This window comes from Oncorhynchus kisutch, linkage group LG7, assembly GCF_002021735.2.
Source record: "Oncorhynchus kisutch isolate 150728-3 linkage group LG7, Okis_V2, whole genome shotgun sequence".
NCBI classification, from domain to species: domain Eukaryota; kingdom Metazoa; phylum Chordata; class Actinopteri; order Salmoniformes; family Salmonidae; genus Oncorhynchus; species Oncorhynchus kisutch.
In genome coordinates, this window is record NC_034180.2 from 8,833,757 (window position 1) to 8,851,527 (window position 17,771).

The following is a 17,771-nucleotide window of genomic DNA, read 5'->3' on the forward strand; positions in this document are numbered from 1 at the left end:
CCTATAGCGGTTGATCATCAAAGTGCAACAGTATGATACAGGATGAGCAATCCCCTGCAGCAGTGTAGGTAATCATATTTACAGCTACACTAACATGACTGTGTTTTGTTGACTGTGTTAAGGCCCATATAAAGCTGGTTAAAAAAAAAAAGTTACAGTTCTCATGCCCCTTCTACTTGGAACAAGCTATAAAAGGGCATGAAATTGCAGGAGCTCGTCTCTTTGAATGAATTTAAAGCTAGGGTAAAAACTATGGTTTAAAGTGAAGTGGGGGGGATATCAATGTTTTCAACCCTAGATGCACCACACCTCCCCAAAGCATCTTGCATGCTCAATGTGTAAATGTATGTTTTTTAAATGCAGTGCTTTGTGTGTTATGTTGTAAATGTATCTGACATTTTGTGTATTGTTATCCAGGTGTCTCTTGTCGAATAGATATTTAATCTTACCTGGTAAAATATAAAATCTATAAATATATACAGTATTGAGACAAACTAGGTTTGTCAGGTGATCCTTATTACAATGTGCTGTAAAACAACCGAGCGAGAACACAAATCATATTTTATTCAGTGGCTTGGGGGTGAGAGAAAAAAATTGAAAAAAGGTTGTTGGAACGATTGTTATTTATATGCTTCGAAATTCAACTAGTCTCCGGCTGCAAAATTCAACTAGTCTCTGGAGTCCGATGAGTCACTGTGATAGGCCCACCTCATGTCTTGGCCCTGCCCTCGATGTTGCGGAAGATCTTGTATGTATATGTCACAGGTATGCCTCACACGAGGCTAGCAACTTGTCCAATGGTCAATGACATCATTCACTGCAGTCTAAAATATGAGCAGGCAAGAAGCTTTAAAAATGTTTTTAAACAAATGTAAGTCCTCTATCAAAATGACCTCCCTCCTCTTTGTTGCAGAATTTTTGAGGCCCGGAGGGGAACGATACCAATGGATGCTGAAAGTCAAGTAAACATAACTCCAATGGAGGATTGGGCGAATTCTTCTAGACTTGCTTGTGAATTCTCAAACTGCCGCAACAACTTCCCAGACCTGGAGGACAGCACCAAGCTGGTGGGAGTGCAAGTGATCCTCATCTTGGCTTACAGCACCATCATACTGTTCGGAGTCATCGGAAACTCCCTGGTGATATACGTGGTGTACAAGTTCAAAACTCTGCACACCGTCACCAATTTTTTCATTGTGAACCTGGCTGTGGCGGATCTGCTAGTGAATACTCTATGTCTGCCCTTTACTTTGATCAATACTCTCCATGGGGAGTGGAGGTTTGGCCAGGCATTGTGCTTCATGCTGCCCTTCTCCCAAGGCATGGCCGTGCACGTTTCCACCATCACGCTCAACATCATCGCCCTGGACCGCCACCGGAGCATCGTCTACCACCTGGAGACCAAGATGTCCAAGGAAATGTGCGCCGCTGTCATCATCATGACGTGGGCCATAAGCGCAGTCCTGGCCAGCCCGCTCGCCATCTTCCGGGAGTACGGGACGTTTGACCTTTCGCCCGAGCAGTCCATTCAGGTTTGCACGGAAAAGTGGCCAGGGAGCGGCATGGACGGCACCATCTATAGTATCTCCATGCTCCTGCTCCAGTACTGCCTGCCGCTGGCCATCAACTCCTTCGCCTACATCCGCATCTGGAGTAAGCTGAAGAACCACGTGAGTCCGGCAGGGAGGAACAACCGCCACCAGCGCAAGAGGAAGACCACTAAGATGCTGGTGATCGTGGTGGTGGTGTTTGCAGTGAGCTGGCTGCCTCTCCACGCCTTCCAGCTGGCCATTGACATTGACAACAGTGTCTTGGAAATGAAAGACTTCAAGCTGCTTTTCACCATGTTCCACATCGTGGCCATGTGCTCGACCTTCGTCAACCCCATCCTCTATGGGTGGATGAACAACAACTACCGGACTGCGTTTCTGTCTGTGTGTAAGTGCAGCCAACCTGTCAATTCTGGGTCGAGGAATATCATGAGCAGAAAGACACTGAGGGAAAAAGACATGAGCGATACAGATTTCAAAGCGACTAAAGTCTGAATTCATAATATCAACTCTAATGTCTGTTCTGTGCAACCTACTGTAAGAGTGAATTATGGATAAAACATTTTGCTTTTTTACATTAGTTTATTGTCAAAAGGTTCAGTGAAGAACCAAGTGTGTTCAAAATTTCATTTTCATGCAAGTGCCAAATGCATTGCTGAATTGTGCCATTGACATTTAAGAACTATTTTGGCCACATGCAAGTGTTGATATTTAAATGCTGATCGTGGGACGAAAATGTTACATTGCCTTTGTGAATGCTACCATAGTAAATTATGTTGATAATTAATGTTCAGGTATGTTTCTTTCCAAATGGATTCCTTATTTTGATAGATGTGCTTTAATCACAAGCTGAGTTGTAAAACAACACATTAGTTCATAAGGCAGGTTGTCATTTATTGACACCTAATAGTTGTAAACTCGGCATGTAACGACAAACTGACTAATCAATTTAATCAAGCTTTGTGTCAGTGCAGACATTTCCAAATTCAAATCAAATCCAAATTTTATTTGTCACATGAGCCGAATACAACAGGTATATAGACCTTACCGTGAAATGCTTACTTACAAGCCTTTAACCAATAATGCAGTTCAAGAAATAGAGTTAAGAGAATATTTACTAAATAAACTAAAGTAAAAAATAAAAAGTAACACTAAATTATATAACAATAACAAGGCTATATATAGGGGGTGCCGGTACCGAGTCAATGTGCCGAGGTACAGGTTAGTCGAGGTAGTTTGTACATGTAGGTTGGGGTCAAGTGACTATACATAGCTAATAAACAACGAGTAGCTGCAGTGTAAAAACAATGGGAGGGGGTCAATGTAAAATGTACGGGTGGCCATTTGATTAATTGTTCAGCAGTCTTACGGCTTGGGGGTAGACGCTCTTAAGGAGCCTTTTGGACCTGGTGAATCCAGGTGAAAGCTATGATCCCTTATTGATGTCACTTGTTAAATTCACTTCAATCAGGATAGATGAATGGAAGGAAACAGGTTAAAGAAGGATTTTTAAGCCATGAGACAACTGAGATACGGATTGTGTGTGTGTGTGTGTGTGTGTGTGCCATTCAGATGTTGAATGGGCAAGACAAAACATTTAAGTGCTTTTTAATGAGGTATGGTAGTAGGTGCCATGCGCACCGGTTTGAGTGTGTCAAGAACTGCAATGCTACCAAGAATGGTCCACCACCCAAAGAACTCCCAGCCAACTTGACACAACTGTGGGAAGCATTGAAGTCAACATAGGACAGCCTCCCTGTGGAACGCTTTCGACAACTACTAGAGTCCATGCCCCGACCAATTTGAGACTGTTCGGAGGGGGAAAAAGGGGGTGCAACTCAATTATAGGAAGGTAGTCCTAATGTTTGTACACTCAATGTGTGTTGCAGCTCTGGCACAAACTAATATATGTACGCTATATTATTAGACAGTCCACGAGAGATCCGGAACCCCTCCCTCGCCTTTAGTGGCAGCAAACTGTCTACTTACCGATAGTGTATGTCCTCACTATATTTCTGGATCATTTAAGAGGCTGCCCTTTCTTCCTGTTTCTTAGTCCATCACCACTGTTGTATTGCGGGGGATCGGTTCAATGCCTCTGTTTTTAGTAACTTATTCATGGGCCTTTCAGCACGTAAGCCAATAACGGTTTATCAGGCTGTCGAAAGTTATCGACCTGCAGCTTACAGAGAGCGGACCTAAATCAAGTCTGGAGGACATGAGCAACGGGGTTTAAGACGCATGTCATTTCCCTTTTGATTCGGTCTCTGTTCACTACGGAATTACATTAGGGTGCCAACAGTGAAGTTGATGACTTACTGCTCGGCTCTCCACCCATGTAACATTTTGAAGTCGAAGTTGATGAACCCATGGACAGAATGGGAGTCATAGGCTAGTATGAGTATATGTGAAAACAGCATCAATATCAAAAGGCCCATTTGATATTTTCTCATGACAGATATATATATATTTAAGTATTTGATGACATCACATGCTGACCGTAGCATGAAATAACAGTATCAGTTACATCAGTGAAAGAATTCATGCCTGAAGGTCAAAAAAATATGTTTCCGGGACACATCAGAGAAATGACTATTGATTCTGTCAAACAATGGGGGTTGTTACTTTCTGAAATGACTAAATAGACTAAAGTTGGCAGGAGTAGCTAAGTATAAGTGTCCTGATGACAACGACACCTTACAACTGTCTTTCTGCCAGACAGACGGGTAACGGCAAGAATGAAAGCCTCAAGACATGATGAGATGTGAGTCATGAGTCGTACAGTCCCACAAAGCCCTCCACTGATTGACATGGCATGGCTAGGCGGGTATACAGAGGGACAATGTGCTCACCTGCCATCTGTGTAACCATAAGGATTTAAGGGGGGGGGGGGGGGGGGGGTCACACTTTACTTGGATAGTCCATCTTATACTATCAACAAACAATCTACTGATAAGCAACTGCTTGCTAGGGCTACGGGATAAGGGTTAAGATTAGGGCTAGGGTTAAGGTTTGTAGATAGTTAGTTGACATGTTGTAGATGCTCTACAGACTATCCAAATAAAGTGTTGACTCAACGGGTGGGTTTCCATCGGACTTATTGGGTCTTTGGGTGCAAGACAGCAAAGACTATGATGCTAGGCCTGACTATAAACAAGGGAATCCAATGTAAAACCTCGCCAACTGGATTGTAACGTCCAGTGCATGCTTATTAGCCGTGTTAGTATGAATGGCGCATACAGCAGACTACATACTACCACCAACATAAACTGTGTGGACCCCTTCAATGTTTGTTTAAACCGTTTTTTTTTTTGTGTGGAGGTCTAATAGATCCTAATAGAGCGGTGGCTTAACAACAACTGGATACAACAACTCCCCTTGCTGTCCAAAAATATCCTTACCTTCTCCAACTGAAACTACATGGGGCATGGGCTGCACCCCAGCCACAAATAGAGCCGGGATGATACCCGTATCGCAATATTTTTTAGATGGCAAAAATTCAAACATGAGGCAGATCAATCTCTTTGGTCCTTTGAAAAACTTCTGTATGAATGAATGAATGACATTTTATTTGTGTGTCAAATCGCCAATTGGCAACCTGTTCCTTGTGGGATTAAGTGACACATAAACAAACATTACAATAACTCACCGTGGTAATAAAATGCTAATTCTTCTTCTAGTGTTCTCTGCATTGCGCATCGCATAAAGAGTGAAAAAATGTCAAGTACAGATCTATACGTAATAATAAATAAGGTTATCCAAACAATAATTATATCTCTAGAGCAGTACAATAATGTACATACATACACACTGTATATATACGCATTTTTACACAACATAGAAACGGAAGGCATTTGAATCCAGTCTGGCACAAAGATAAGATTCATATGGGAGACAAGCCTATACACAATCTATATACACACGTGCCATTTACCACATAGAAGATTCCTATGGGAGACAAGCCTATACACAATCTTTATACACATGTGCCATTTACCACATAGAAGATTCATATGGGAGACAAGCCTATACACAATCTTTATACACATGTGCCATTTACCACATAGAAGATTCCTATGGGAGACAAGCCTATACACAATCTTTATACACATGTGCCATTTACCACATAGAAGATTCATATGGGAGACAAGCCTATACACAATCTTTATACACATGTGCCATTTACCACATAGAAGATTCATATGGGAGACAAGCCTATACACAATCTATATACACACGTGCCATTTACCACATAGAAGATTCCTATGGGAGACAAGCCTATACACAATCTATATACACACGTGCCATTTACCACATAGAAGCTGAATATTTTTACAATTTAATTATAGGTAGCCCTTTTTCTTTTATTCCAGGCTTTATCTAAATATTCCGCAAACGGAAATACACAATGGACAAAAAAAACATTTCAGGTTATCCTCATCGCTCAGCCACATAATGCCATGCCAAGGTATATCTGGTGTGCTTTCTGGAATAAGTCGTGGTAGAAAGGGCAATAGAGGATCAAATGAGTTTCATTCTCTATTTCTTCGAGGTCACAATAGTTACATAGTCTTTCCTCCTCCATTTCACCACAATACCTGTTTCAAAACGCAGAGGCAATATCCCTGACCTTACCTGTTTCAATACGCAAAGGCAATATCCCTGATCTTACCTGTTTCAATACGCAGAGGCAATATCCCTGATTTGACCTGTTTCAATACGCAAAGGCAATATCCCTGATCTGACCTGTTTCAATGCGCAGAGGCAATATCCCTGATCTGACCTGTTTCAATACGCAGAGGCAATATCCCTGATTTGACCTGTTTCAATACGCAAAGGCAATATCCCTGATCTGACCTGTTTCAATGCGCAGAGGCAATATCCCTGATCTGACCTGTTTCAATGCGCAGAGGCAATATCCCTGATCTGACCTGTTTCAATACGCAGAGGCAATATCCCTGATCTTACCTGTGCACATAGCAATCTCTTGCTTTTAGGTAGGTTATACATAATATATCTCTCTCACAAACAAATTCACCGTTAATTTAACAAAAGGTTCTCAATTTGGGTCTATAATTAATCTCCTCCACCCATATCTTTTCCCCCATATTGCATCATATCTATGTCTCCCTTAATTTTTTTTTTTTTTGTACAGATGTTCACAGTCAGACTGTTGAAAAAGGTCAGACATTTCAGTTGCCCAGGCTCCCCCTATGGATAGATCCCACTGAAAAACGTCTATAGTATCTCCATGCTCCGAGCTATTCTGGCAGTTGGCATATCTAACAGTCTATTCCAAAGTCTCACCAAGCATGCCTTCCATCTCACCTCACAGGGTTCCCAGCGCACGTGTGGACACCTAAAAAGTAAATGTACAGCTCTGTTATGGACATGTTCATTTTAAAATACCTCTTAGCACCTCACACTCCTGCTGAATAGTCCAGAACAGGACACACGCATGTCTAATACAGTTTAGAATACGCAGCGTAACCAATATCTTTCAGTGGTTTTGTTTTTCCTATAACTCCCCCAAGAGCTTTACTCGCTGAGTCGGCCAGGGCAGATGGTCCGTGTAGAAAGGTAAAATGTTCATCAATAAAAATTACCAAATATTTATAATTGCTAGTAAACTCAAGAAAAAAACTGAAAAACACTTCTCTTAGTACCTCGTTTCTAAAAGTCATTATCTGTGTTTTTGTCTGGTTGATCATGAGTCTCCATCTTTTACACCAACAGACTAATAACATGTTCTGCAGGTCTTGTTCTGTTTCTGCCATCAAAATAATATCATCAGCAAACAAAAAGATACTTAGCATTTCATCATCATATCTTACTCCAATATTTAACTGTTTCATTTCTTTTGCCAAATCATTTATAAACATAACAAACAAAGTCGGTGATAAGGCGTCTCCTTGTTTTACACCCGAGGTTGTGGGAAACCAATCTGCACGAGATTAATTAACACTCACACAAGCAATTGGTACTTTGTAAAGAGACTGGATTGCGTGATCAAATTTCCCATCAACCCCGGTCATTAACCAACTATAGCCTGAAATATCCCTATTTACAAAATCAAAATCTTTCTGGAAATCAATGAAACATGCAAAAGTAGGCCTCTCGTCGTGTAATCTATTTCTGATTACTGTACAGACAGAGAAGATGTGATCTATACAGGCTCTGGATTTACATAAAACATTTTGTTCTTCCACCAGAATGTTCTGATCCTCCAAAAGGTTGTTAGCCTATTGTTGAGGATGGATGAATATAAGTTTATTAAGTACGGTTGATAAATTATGCCTCTATAGTTCAGTGGCACTCTCGGGTCATTTTTTGAAGATTTGGGAATGGGATTCAATATAGACTTATGTAAAGTGGATGGCAGTATAATGTACTCAAAACAAATTTGGAGCAAATCATGAAAGACGTCAATTCATTTAGGGTATTTTAAAACTTCATTAGGCAGTTCATCAATGCCAAACGCTTTCCCATTTTTTTCAGCGTCAATAACCTTAACTTCTGCCACAGACCGCTCTTCATTTAAGTATGGGTTACATACAGTAGCAGTCAAAAGTTTGGACAAACATACTCATTCAAGGGATTTTCTTTATTTTTTTAAACTATTTTCTACATTGTAGAACAATAATGAAGACATCAAAACTATGTAATACCACATATGGAATCATATGAACTCAACAACAAACAAAAAAAAGTCCCTTTTTCAGGACCCTGTCTTTCAAAGATGATTAAGGTCACAGTTATGAAAACTTAGGACACTAAAGAGGCCTTTCTACTGACTCTGAAAAAACACCAAAAGAAAGATGCCCAGGGTCCCTGCTCATCTGCGTGAATGTGCCTTAGGCATGCTGCAAGGAGGCATGAGGACTGCAGATGTGGCAAGGACAATAAATTGCAATGTCCGTACTGTGAGACGCCAAAGACAGCACTACAGGGAGACAGGATGGACAGCTGATCGTCCTTGCAGTGGTAGACCACGTGTAACAACACCTGCACAGGGTCGGTACATTCGAACATCACACCTGCGAGACAGGTACAGGATGGCAACAACAACTGCCCGAGTTACACCAGGAACGCACAATCCCTCCATCAGTGCTCAGACTGCCCGCAATAGGCTGAGAGAGGCTGGACTGAAGGCTTGTAGGCCTGTTGTAAGGCAGGTCCTCACCAGACATCACCGGCAAGCAACAAAGTCACCTATGGGCATAAACCCACCGTCGCTTGCCACAGGACTGGCAAAAAGTGCTCTTCACTGACGAGTCGCGGTTTTGTCTCATCAGGGGTGATGGTCAGATTCGCGTTTATCGTAGAAGGGATGAGCGTTACACCGAGGCCTGTATTCTGGAGCGGGAACGATTTGGAGGTGGAGGGTCCGTCATGGTCTGGGGCGGTGTGTCACAGCATCATCGGACTGAGCATGTTGTCATTGCAGGCAATCTCAACGCTGTGCGTTACAGGGAAGACATCCTCATTCTGACATGACCCTCCCGCATGACAATGCCACCAGCCATACTACTCGTTCTGTGCGTGATTTCCTGCAAGATAGGAATGTCAGAGTTCTGTCAATCCCATTGAGCACGTCTGGGACATGTTGGATCGGAGGGTGAGGGCTAGGGCCATTCCCCCAAAAAATGTCCGGGAACTTGCAGGTGCCTTGGTGGAAGAGTGGGGTAACATCTCACAGCAAGAACAGGCAAATCTGATGCTGTCCAAGAGTAGGAGATGCACTGCAGTACTTAATGCAGCTGGTGGCCACACCAGATGCTGATTGTTACTTTTTATTTTTACCCCCCTTTGTTCAGGGACACATTATTCCCTTTCTGTTAGTCAGATATCTGTGGAATTTGTTCAGTTAATGTCTCAGTTGTTGAATCTTGTTATGTTCATACAAATATTTACACATGTTAAGTTTGCTGAAAATAAACTTAGTTGACAGTGAGAGGACATTTCATTTTTTGCTGAGTTTAGTAAGCAAAAAAGTGTTAAAACAAATCAAAATATTTTTTATTTTTGATATTCTTCAAAGTAGCCACCCTTTATCTTGATGACAGCTTTGCACATTCTCTCAACCAGCTTCATGAGGTAGTCACCTGGAATGCATTTCAATTAACTGGTGTGCCCTGTTAAAAGTTCATTTGTGGAATTTCATTCATTCTTGATGCATTTGAGACTATCAGTGATGTGTTGTGATAAGGTAGGGGTGGTATACAGAAGATAGCCCTATTTGGTAAAAGGCCAAGTCCATATTATGGCAAGAACAGCTCAAATAAGCAAAGAGAAACAACAGTGCATCATTACTTTAAGACATGAAGGTCAGTCAATTTCAGTCGCAGAAAATTTCAGATGCAAAACTATCAAGCGCTATGATGAAACTGGCTCTCATGAGGACTGCCACAGCAAAGGAAGACCCAGAGTTACCTCTGCTGCAGAGGATAAATTAATTAGAGTTACCGGCCTCAGAAATTGCAGCCCAAATACATGCTTCACAGAGATCAAGTAACAGACACATGAACTGTTCCGAGGAGACTGTGTGAATCAAGCCTTCATGGTCAATCCTTCATGGTCAATTTGCTGCAAAGAAACCACTACTAAAGGACACCAATAATAAGAAGAGACTTGCTTGGGCCAAGAATCACGAGCAATGGACATTAGACCGGTGGAAATCCATCCTTTGGTCTGATGACTCCAAATTTGAGATTTTTGGATCTAACCGTCGTATCTCTGTGAGACGCAGAGTAGGTGAATGAAGGTTCTCCGCATTTGTGGTTCCCACTGTGAAGCATGGGGGAGGAGGTGTAATGGTGCTTTTCTGGTGACACTGTCCGTGATTGATTTAGAATTCAAGGCACACTTAACCAGCATGGCTACCACAGCATTCTGCAGCAATATGCTTTCCCATCTGGTTTGCGCTTAGTGGGACTATCATTTGTTTTCCAACAGGACAATGACATACCTCCAGGCTGTGTAAGGGCTATTTGACCAAGGAGAGTGATGGAGCGGTGCATCAGATGTGGGAACTCCTTCAAGACTGTTGGAAAAGCACTCCAGGTAAAGCTGGATGAGAGAATGCCAAGAGTGTGCAAAGCCATCTAAGTCATCAATGCAAAGGGTGGCTACTTTGAAGAATCTCAAATATAAAATATATTTTGACTTAGTTTCACACTTTTTTGGCTATTACATGATTCCATATGTGTTATATCATAGTGTTGATGTCTTCACTATTATTCTACAATGTAGAAAATAGTCAAAATAAAGAAAAATGAGTAGGTTTGTCCAAGCTTTTGACTGGTACTGTATATAAGAGGGTTCTAACATTGTATTTCCATTTTAGTTCTCAGGGAACATATGTCTTTACACAATTCTTCCTCAAAATATGCCCCATTTTCATTACCTGAGAACAAACTAGCAAACCACTTCTCCCATTCCTTAAGTACCTGTGTAACATCAGAGTTCAACCCCCCCACCCTCTCCCCTCTTCCCTGACTTCCATTGGAATTTTCGTATGTCGTTTTGGCCCTAACTTGTTTATTTGGCTCCAAAACTGTTGAGAATTTCTTGTCTGTATCTCCTCAAGGTGTAATAAATGCCCTCTCTGATATCTCCGTGCAAAACTTTTAAACACATTCCTAAAATGTTCTCTTGTATTCCTATCTTTACACTGTAAAAAATAAGTACTCAGCATTACTGACAATAGATCCTTTAACTCATCATTCCGATAAGGCTTGTTCAACTTGTAAACTTTCCTGGGCTTTGGGGCTGTATACTTTTTTTGCATCAGAATATATAATTTCACAAAATGTTTCATACCACACAGCTAAATCAAATGGTGTTTCTTGGCATCTTTGCATAGTTTTGATGACTTCCACCCGAGCTCTACATGCCATTTCAGAACACAGAAAATAATTTGGCACATTTCTTTTCTTACATTTAGGCCTATGTGGAGTATGTATCTTTTGCCCCAAGTGATGCACAGTAATACCTGGTTGAGAAAGTTTGTGGCCAACAGAAAATATCATAAATAAAAGAGAATGATCAGGAAGTCTACTTTTTTCTCTCCAATTAAGTCAAAACATCCACATTCTACAACCATCTGTGGGGGTAACACCTTAAATTCCAAACAAGTTTGTAGACAGTTGTGGAGGGTAACTATATAGTCCACCACAGCTTTTTCTTTGCCAGATATGGATGTAAAGTTATCGCTTAAGGGGAAAGTCCTTCCATTAATGATATACATTTTAGAGTCTCGAAGGAATTCTAATAGGGTTTCCCCATGATGACTAACAAAGTCATCCAAAGCAACACGCAATGGAATATCATTAATATCATTTATATAGTCATCTAACCTCCCAATTCCACTGTTACGACTGATCCCCACATATGTAAAATATTTAGTGCTTTAGCTTAAAAAAGAAAGAAATTGTGACTCTGGATAATGATGTTTGTTTCCAACATTATGGCTGTTTTCCTAAAGAAGTTAAATCCGCTTTGTGTTTACATTACTAACGAGTATCGTAATACTTGTATTGTCCCGGCCCTAGCCACAAATTGCCTTGACATGCCATTTATCTAAAAACTAATATAAATGATAAATAACACTGACAAAATATTTTGAAAAGCATAATATAATCAGAGAATTAAAATCTGTACAGTGCATACGGTACATGACCTTGTGAAGGGCATATTTTTGGTAAAGTGATGCAAAGAGCTCTACGGTAGGCTACAGTATGCTTCACCTCTCCTGACCCCTCGTGGTATGGGAGGTAGAGGTCAACATCCAGTCTGCCTGGCCCACTAATCCAGCTTCAGCCTCATTCATTCTGATTGATGATGTTTTTGTACCTCTGGGCTCTCTGCTCCTCCTCCTCGAAACGCTTCCTTATATGAACAATTGCCTCTCTGCCTACACAGTCCAAAGAAGAAGAAAGAAGAAGTCTTTCAAGACATAGTTATGAGCTCCAGGACTAGTGGCGATGTCTCTACTTTTAACATTTTCATCTTCTGTCAGCTAAATACATTTAATAATCATATACAATAGACACAGTAGCTAGATGTTCAAACATTCTTTTGCATTCGGAATGACCTTGAATGAAAATGAATAACCTATTCAATACACCTAAATTAAATGACAAACTGTAAAAATGGACTCTTTTTAACCTTACCTACAGGGCCATCCAGCATTTCTCTGGTAATAGGGCTGCTGTTCAGAGGCTGCCTTGGACTCTCTTGCTGCCTGGCTCCACTATCACTACCATCAGTCACCACATGTGACCCTGCTAATATCCTGGTACTGGCGACGGGGCTCCTCTCTCTCAGCTGCAGCGAGATGCTACTGCTGAGCTCGATGTACTCCTGGTGGAGCTGCCGCACCTCCAGCTGAAGCAGGTCTTTCTCCTTCTGCACCGTGAGCAGGCAGCTTTCCAATATGGCCTGCTCTTCCCTCAGCTGCTTGGCTCCGCTCTCTGCCTCCTCGCCCCTCTTGACGCTCTGTTTGAGGTTCTCTCGTAGTGTCTTGTTCTCCTCTTTGAGATGGGCCATGGCGCCCGACGTGGCCTTGCGCTCTTTCCCTACGCTGTCCAGGATGCGTTCGGCCGGGTGTTTGTTGGCCGACGAGGCCGGAGTGCTGCCGTCCCTAGTTGTGCTCCCCTCAAGGGAGCTTCTCCTCCTGGCCCCCAGCCGATGGAGCTCGGGCCAGCTCATATCCAGCTCATTCGTGAGGTGGCTGACCTCCCTTGCCAGCGAGGCCATCCGGTCCTCCAGCTGCCCCTTCTCCTGGGTAAGCTGGGTGCAGAGATTGTTGGCCCTCTCTAGTTGAACCCGCACCTTGTTGTCACTACCACCTTCTTTAGGCTCCTGAGCCAGGTGGTGATCCCTGGATCTCTCCCCTGCCTGGCTCCCGGCCTCAAGCGCGTCGACGAGTCTGTGGTTCTCTGCAGCCTGTTGCTTGTTGAGCTTATCCAGGGTTTTATTCGAGGCTTTGAGGTCCTCATACTTTGGGAGGATCCTCTTGAGCTCGCGGACGCAATCTTTGCAGTAGTCCTCTGTCTTCTGCAGCTTCCTCTGCAAGTCCTGTTTCTCTTTCTCCAAGTAAACACACCTGTCTTCCAAGGACAGGCTCTCCATTTTGAGCATCTCTCTAGTCCTAGTCTCCTCGATCTTGGATGGTGTATCTTGCCTCTGACTTTCTGGGTATGTTTTGGCCATGTTGAAAGTGACAGGGTGTGTAATGAGTTTGGAGGTGGGACTGTGAGTGTGACCACCAGGCATTTTCTGTGAATTGTTGCCACTTGTTGAGACATTGTGATTGGTCGAAAATGGGCGGTCTTCTGCCATGTTTTCTCTTATCTTCTTGTTGAGGCTGAGGTTGTCCTCCTCCAGTGATACCAGAGCGTTTTTCAGTCTGTCCACCGTATTCTCCAAATCGAATATCATCTCAGATTTGTAGTCTGCTCCGAGTGCTCGGTCTCCTGAGCCACTACGTCTCGGGGAGCAGTCAGAGTCGAAAGCCCTCGGTGAATGCCTGTAGGATGCTCCATGCATCTCTGATTCATTTGTTTCTTTCATCAATGAAACATTGTCCAACTTTTCTGAAGATATCCCTGATTTGCTGTTACAGTTATGAAGAAGAGGCTGCATTCTCTTCACGTGCTGTGAAACTGGTGTGGTACACTCAACCTGAAATGAGTGCAAGGAATGAGTGAGAGCCGTGTTGCTTTCATTTAACCATGAACCATATAGTCAATAATACAATATTCTTGTGGGTTTAACACAGATTTGTACATACAGATGAAGTCGGAAGTTTACATACACCTTAGCCAAATACATTTAAACTCAGTTTCACAATTCCTTACATTTAATCCTAGTAAAGAATTCCCTGTCTTAGGTCAGTTAGGATCACGACTTTATTTTAAGAATGTCAAATGTCAGAATAATAGTTGAGAATGATTTATTTCAGCTTTATTTCTTTAATCACATTCCCAGTGGGTCAGAAGTTTACATACACTCAATTAGTATTTGGTAGCATTGCCTTTAAATTGTTTAACTTGGGTCAAACGTTTCGGGTAGCCTTCCACAAGCTTCCCACAATAAGTTGGGTGAATTTTGGCCCTTTCCTCCTGACAGAGCTGGTGTAACGGAGTCAGGTTTGTAGGCCTCCTTGCTTTTCAGTTCTGCCCACAAATGTTCTATAGGCTTGAGGTCAGGGTTTTGTGATGGCCACTCCAATACCTTTACTTTGTTGTCCTTAAGCCATTTTGCCACAACTTTGGAAGTATGCTTGGAGTCATTGTCCATTTGGAAGACTAATTTGCAACCAAGCTTTAACTTCCTGACTGATGTCTTGAGATGTTGCTTCAATATATCCACCTATTTTTCCAGCCTCTTCATGATGCCATCTATGTTGTGAAGTGCACCAGTCCCTCCTGCAGCAAAGCACCCTCACAACATGATGCTGCCACCCCTGTGCTTCACGGTTGGGATGGTGTTCCCTCGGCTTGCAAGCCTGCCCCTTTTCCCTCCAAACATAATGGCCAAACAATTCGATTTTTGTTTCATCAGACCAGAGGACATTTCTCCAAAAATTACAATCTTTGTCCCCAAGTGCAGTTGCAAACCGTAGTCTGGCCTTTTTAATGGCGGTTTTGGAGCAGTGGCTCCTTCCTTGCTGAGCGGCCTTTCAGGTTATGTCGATATAGGACTCATTTTACAATGGATATAGATTATGGTGTACACGTTTCCTCCAGCATCTTCACAAGGTCCTTTGCTGTTGTTCTGGAATTGATTTGCACTTTTCGCACCAAAGTACATTCATGTCTAGGAGACAGAACGCGTCTCCTTCCTGAGCGGTATGACGGCTGCGTGGTCATGGTGTTTATACTTGCGTACTATTGTTTGTACAGATGAGCGTGGTACCTTCATACGTTTGGAAATTGCTCCCAAGGATGAACCAGACTTGTGGAGGGCTACAATTTATTTTTCTGAGGTCTTGGCTGATATCTTTTGATTTTCCCATGATGTTAAGCAAAGAGGCACTGAGTTTGAAGGTAGGCCTTGAAATACATCCACAGTTACACCTCCAATTGACTCAAATTATGTCAATTAGCCTATCTGAAGCTTCTAAAGCCATGACATCAATTTCTGGAATTTTCCAAGCTGTTTAAAGGCATAGTAACTTAGTGCATGTAAACTTCTGACCCACTGGAATTGTGATTATAAGTGAAATAATCTGTCTGTAAACAATTGTTGGAAAATGTATTTGTGTGATGCACAAAGTAGATGTCCTAATCGACTTGCCAAAACTATAGTTTGTTAACAAGAAATTTGTGGAGTGGTTGAAAAACAAGTTAATGACTCCAACCTAACTGTATGTAAACTTCTGACTTCAACTGTAACGTAAACTCGTACCTCACCTTGGTCCGTACAATTGCCCTTATTTTAGCGCCCCAAAAACGTAATACTTCCAGATCAACTGTAATGTCAGTACCATTGTCAAGCACAATTTCTCCCCTCTCCAACAGAATCAATTACATGACCTAAATGCTGCCCGTTTCTGCATAATTCAAGCAGGCAATGAGCCCCGTCGAGTATTTTTTTTAATGGCGGGTGGGGAAGCGAAACTAATGCGTGATAGTGAGAGATGTTGTATAGGAAAATTGCTATCTTTCACTCGATCTGTCCAACTTATCGCCTCTAAAATGTAAATAAAACACTATAAAGAGTTAATATAATGTGTCATTATATACCTATTTGAAGGTTTGTGTCAAATTTGAATCGGGTTTTTAGGGCGGTGCTAAAGTGATCTTAGAAGTGAACAGCGGCTTTGAGAATGATGATCGCATGCAATGATGACAAAAAAAAATGACTAGGTATCCCCGTCACTGTCCATTATTTGTTTTTAAAGGATGATAGAAGTGCTACACCTGGTGGAGAGAGATTGTAAGACATAGTTGCTTTATGCTTGCTGTACGTTACGACATGACACGTCAAGATGTAACGGAGGGTCCGTTTTTTCAACTTTTCTCAAATACTATAGAGCCATTACCATGTCTATCAACGCTTGAATAGAAACCTAGTTCACACCCCCAATTTTGACTTCAACACAGTCGCTACAGTCCCATTAGTTTTCTTTGTAGCCTCGTTTGAATGTTGCGAGTGCGCACATTTGTACGGAATGGGGTGAGTTGACGTTACATATTCAGCAGCCATTCTTTATTAGCCTACTCTCCAACAAGTAGGCCTAGCATAAGGAACACTTAAGTCTTTCATCATGAAAGCCTAGTCTATATTCTGTATAACAATCATCGAGCAATGTCCATTACATAAACAATGCCTAGTTCAAATGCAGAACATGATATGTCGTCATTATTAACATTCAACCTCGTTGCCTTCTCTTGGAGACAGAGGGGCCTCAGGTGTGCAGGAGCTTCGTCTTCTCATGCTGATCTCTGGGGTGATAACGTGCTGCAAAACGGCTTGGACCCTGAACCGAAATGGCCCTGATATGACAGGAACCTAAAACATTAATGAGCAGGGCTTAAATGCCATTACATTTAGGATCGTTTAGATATTGTTCCATCTAGACCTCTCATTTCAAAATTCAAGGCTAGCAAAATGTTTGTGCTAAAAAGCCAGCTACCTACAAGGCGACTGTAGCTAGCTAACTAAATAACACGGTAGCTACTGTAGCTAGCCAAAGCCAGGCGTTGCTGGCTAGCTAATTAGCTACCGTTACAGTAAAACATGGTCTAACGGTAAATAATGAATAACTTACCCTCTGCAGGAACTCCGTTTGCGTGTAGCTACATGACACGTTCAAAATGCGAATTCATAATCGTAGCTAATTCGTTTCAATCAGTGTAAGGTTACCATGGTACCCGGAATTCCGATGTCCCTCAAATTTGAGCTAAATTCTGATTGGATGTAGTCATCAACAGTTCTTTCACACTTTTTTTTTTTTAAACACACATTTCAATTTTGAGGGGTTTGTGAGCCTTTTTGACACTGAGCCTTTTGCCACTTTAATTAACAAGTCATGTCGTATCTACAAATATACTTAGTATTGTCTTCAGAAATATCTGAAGATATTAAATCTTGTTCTATAGTAGGCCTATTATAGGCCTATTTACAACGTTTCATGGACAACTGGGCTGTTGTATCGTGTACCACCACTCACCCTTATACCATGTTGTAATACAGACTCTTGCCAAGGTA

At 42.0% G+C, this 17,771-nt stretch overlaps 2 protein-coding genes across 3 annotated transcripts; one reads left to right on the plus strand and one right to left on the minus strand.

Moving 5' to 3' along the window:
• Positions 1 to 932: 932 nt before the first annotated feature.
• Positions 933 to 2,045, plus strand: LOC109893851 (neuropeptide Y receptor type 2-like). Its single transcript, XM_020487053.2, has one exon. The coding sequence runs from the start codon at positions 945 to 947 to the stop codon at positions 2,043 to 2,045; it is 1,101 nt and encodes a 366-aa protein (XP_020342642.2). The 5' UTR covers positions 933 to 944.
• A 9,975-nt stretch (positions 2,046 to 12,020) lies between these two features.
• Positions 12,021 to 17,454, minus strand: LOC109894778 (coiled-coil domain-containing protein 110). Of its 2 annotated transcripts, XM_020488462.2 has the most exons (4): positions 17,332 to 17,454; positions 16,938 to 17,072; positions 12,725 to 14,237; positions 12,021 to 12,465 (listed from the first exon to the last, which is right to left on the minus strand). In XM_020488462.2, exons 2-4 carry the CDS (start codon positions 16,995 to 16,997, stop codon positions 12,374 to 12,376), a joined length of 1,665 nt encoding a protein of 554 aa, XP_020344051.1. In that variant the 5' UTR covers positions 16,998 to 17,072; positions 17,332 to 17,454; the 3' UTR covers positions 12,021 to 12,373. The 2 variants fall into 2 exon arrangements, with proteins under 2 accessions (XP_020344051.1, XP_031684305.1); XM_031828445.1 differs by lacking the exon at positions 16,938 to 17,072 and having other exon boundaries at positions 17,332 to 17,440.
• Between the last annotated feature and the right edge of the window lie 317 nt (positions 17,455 to 17,771).

Coding starts and splice junctions, on each gene's coding strand:
- LOC109893851 (XM_020487053.2), top strand. CDS start 945: ATGGATGCTGAAAGTCAAGTAAACATAACTCCAATGGAGGATTGGGCG.
- LOC109894778 (XM_020488462.2), bottom strand. CDS start 16,997: ATGAGAAGACGAAGCTCCTGCACACCTGAGGCCCCTCTGTCTCCAAGA. Junction 14,238..16,937: donor CTCCAAGAGAAGGCAACGAG/GTTGAATGTTAA, acceptor CACTCATTTCAG/GTTGAGTGTACCACACCAGT. Junction 12,466..12,724: donor AATGCTGGATGGCCCTGTAG/GTAAGGTTAAAA, acceptor TGGACTGTGTAG/GCAGAGAGGCAATTGTTCAT.